Source organism: Temnothorax curvispinosus, unplaced genomic scaffold (genome assembly GCF_003070985.1).
Source record: "Temnothorax curvispinosus isolate PA1 unplaced genomic scaffold, ASM307098v1 QBEX01002794.1, whole genome shotgun sequence".
Taxonomy (NCBI): domain Eukaryota; kingdom Metazoa; phylum Arthropoda; class Insecta; order Hymenoptera; family Formicidae; genus Temnothorax; species Temnothorax curvispinosus.
Window position 1 is genome coordinate 6,238 of NW_020212574.1, and position 1,366 is coordinate 7,603.

The window sequence follows — 1,366 nt, forward strand, 5'->3', positions numbered from 1 at the left end:
GAGGCGCGCGGCGCGCAGCACGGATAGTAGCGTAATATCGATCGGCGCGCGGCATGAGTATCGACCGGCGGAATAGTTCGGCGCGCTCCGCTGCGCGGCGTATCTCTCTCGTAAGTAAGGTTTGACATCGATCCTTATATAAAGGGCAACTCAGCAGGACCTCTCCAGCGATCTTCGAGAACGCCAGTCAGGGCGTGCTACCTATCGGGGGCCCCTGACATAAGTCTTTTTTGATACAAAATGTTGCTCGACAGTGGGCCTTCGTAAAACACCTGCTTGGCAGGGCGTTAATACAGTCAAGAGACAACCAGCATCCTGCCGCGGAAAGGTTTCCGGGGTCATTGCGACCCAGCCCATTGGGCAACTCTATCTCCGGCTCCTGAGTCCAAGACGTTGCCTCCTGCGAACCTGACTCCGGCTCCTGAGACCAAGGCGCTGTCTCCTACGGCCTCGGCTCCGAGTACTCCGGCTCTTGTGACTCCGACTCCTGCTCTTGTGGACCCGACTCCTGTTCCTGTATCCAAGACGAAGGATCGCATCGTGATCACAAAGATAGAAACTCTACCACCTGGGAAACGTCTCCTACAGAACAAATCCAGGACTAAGTGGAGATTTACCCCGATTGCCAAGTGGGGTCATACTGACCCAGCAACATTACAATCGGTGGAATTAAGATCGTCATCTATACCGAGACCGACTCCAGTCCTACCGAGCCCTACACCAGCTCCTGTTCCTGAGGCTACATCGAGTGATCCGAACTTGTCCTCCAAGGTAGAAACCTTTCTCATACCCATCACAGTTCCGGCTCCCGAAGACGTATCGGCTCCTGAGATCCAGGCGAAGGACGTTATCCCGATCTCCAGGATAGAAACCTTTTTACCGTGGAAGCTCTATCCAATTGATCTTCCACCAAGAGCTCCACGTGTCCGACGCCCTCTTCATCCCATTGATCCAGAGAACTCTGTGGCGACACAAACCGACCATATCTTCAAGACGCCTATACGACCACGATTCCTGAAGACCCGACTGAGTCCTATTCCATCCACTCCAATAGGCAAGCCTAGGACTCCCGGACGGAACCTGGTGGTCCCGCTAGAGAATATCTTCAAGAAGAAGTCAATCATAAAACAATTATTCAAAAAACCATAAATGCGTATATTACACTACACAAAGATAACCTACACCAACACACACGACCATCTACACATTCACATAGAGGATATAATTATTTTGTACATAGAGCATGAATAAACATAGCGAGACTTTATCCAATTGAACATTTCGTTATTTGTGGGAACGACGCACCTTAACCTAATCCTGACCTACAACCCCACACCGTCCAAACCTCCTCTTCCCTATCCCCCAC

The 1,366-nt window shown here is 51.1% G+C and overlaps 1 protein-coding gene across 1 annotated transcript; it reads left to right on the forward strand.

Moving 5' to 3' along the window:
* Positions 1–296: 296 nt before the first annotated feature.
* LOC112451916 (metalloprotease TIKI2-like) lies at positions 297–1,149 on the forward strand (the record flags this gene model as incomplete). Its single annotated transcript, XM_025011823.1, has 1 exon — positions 297–1,149. A coding segment is annotated over one exon (853 nt), but the record flags the coding sequence as incomplete, so codon positions are not given.
* Positions 1,150–1,366: the final 217 nt, after the last annotated feature.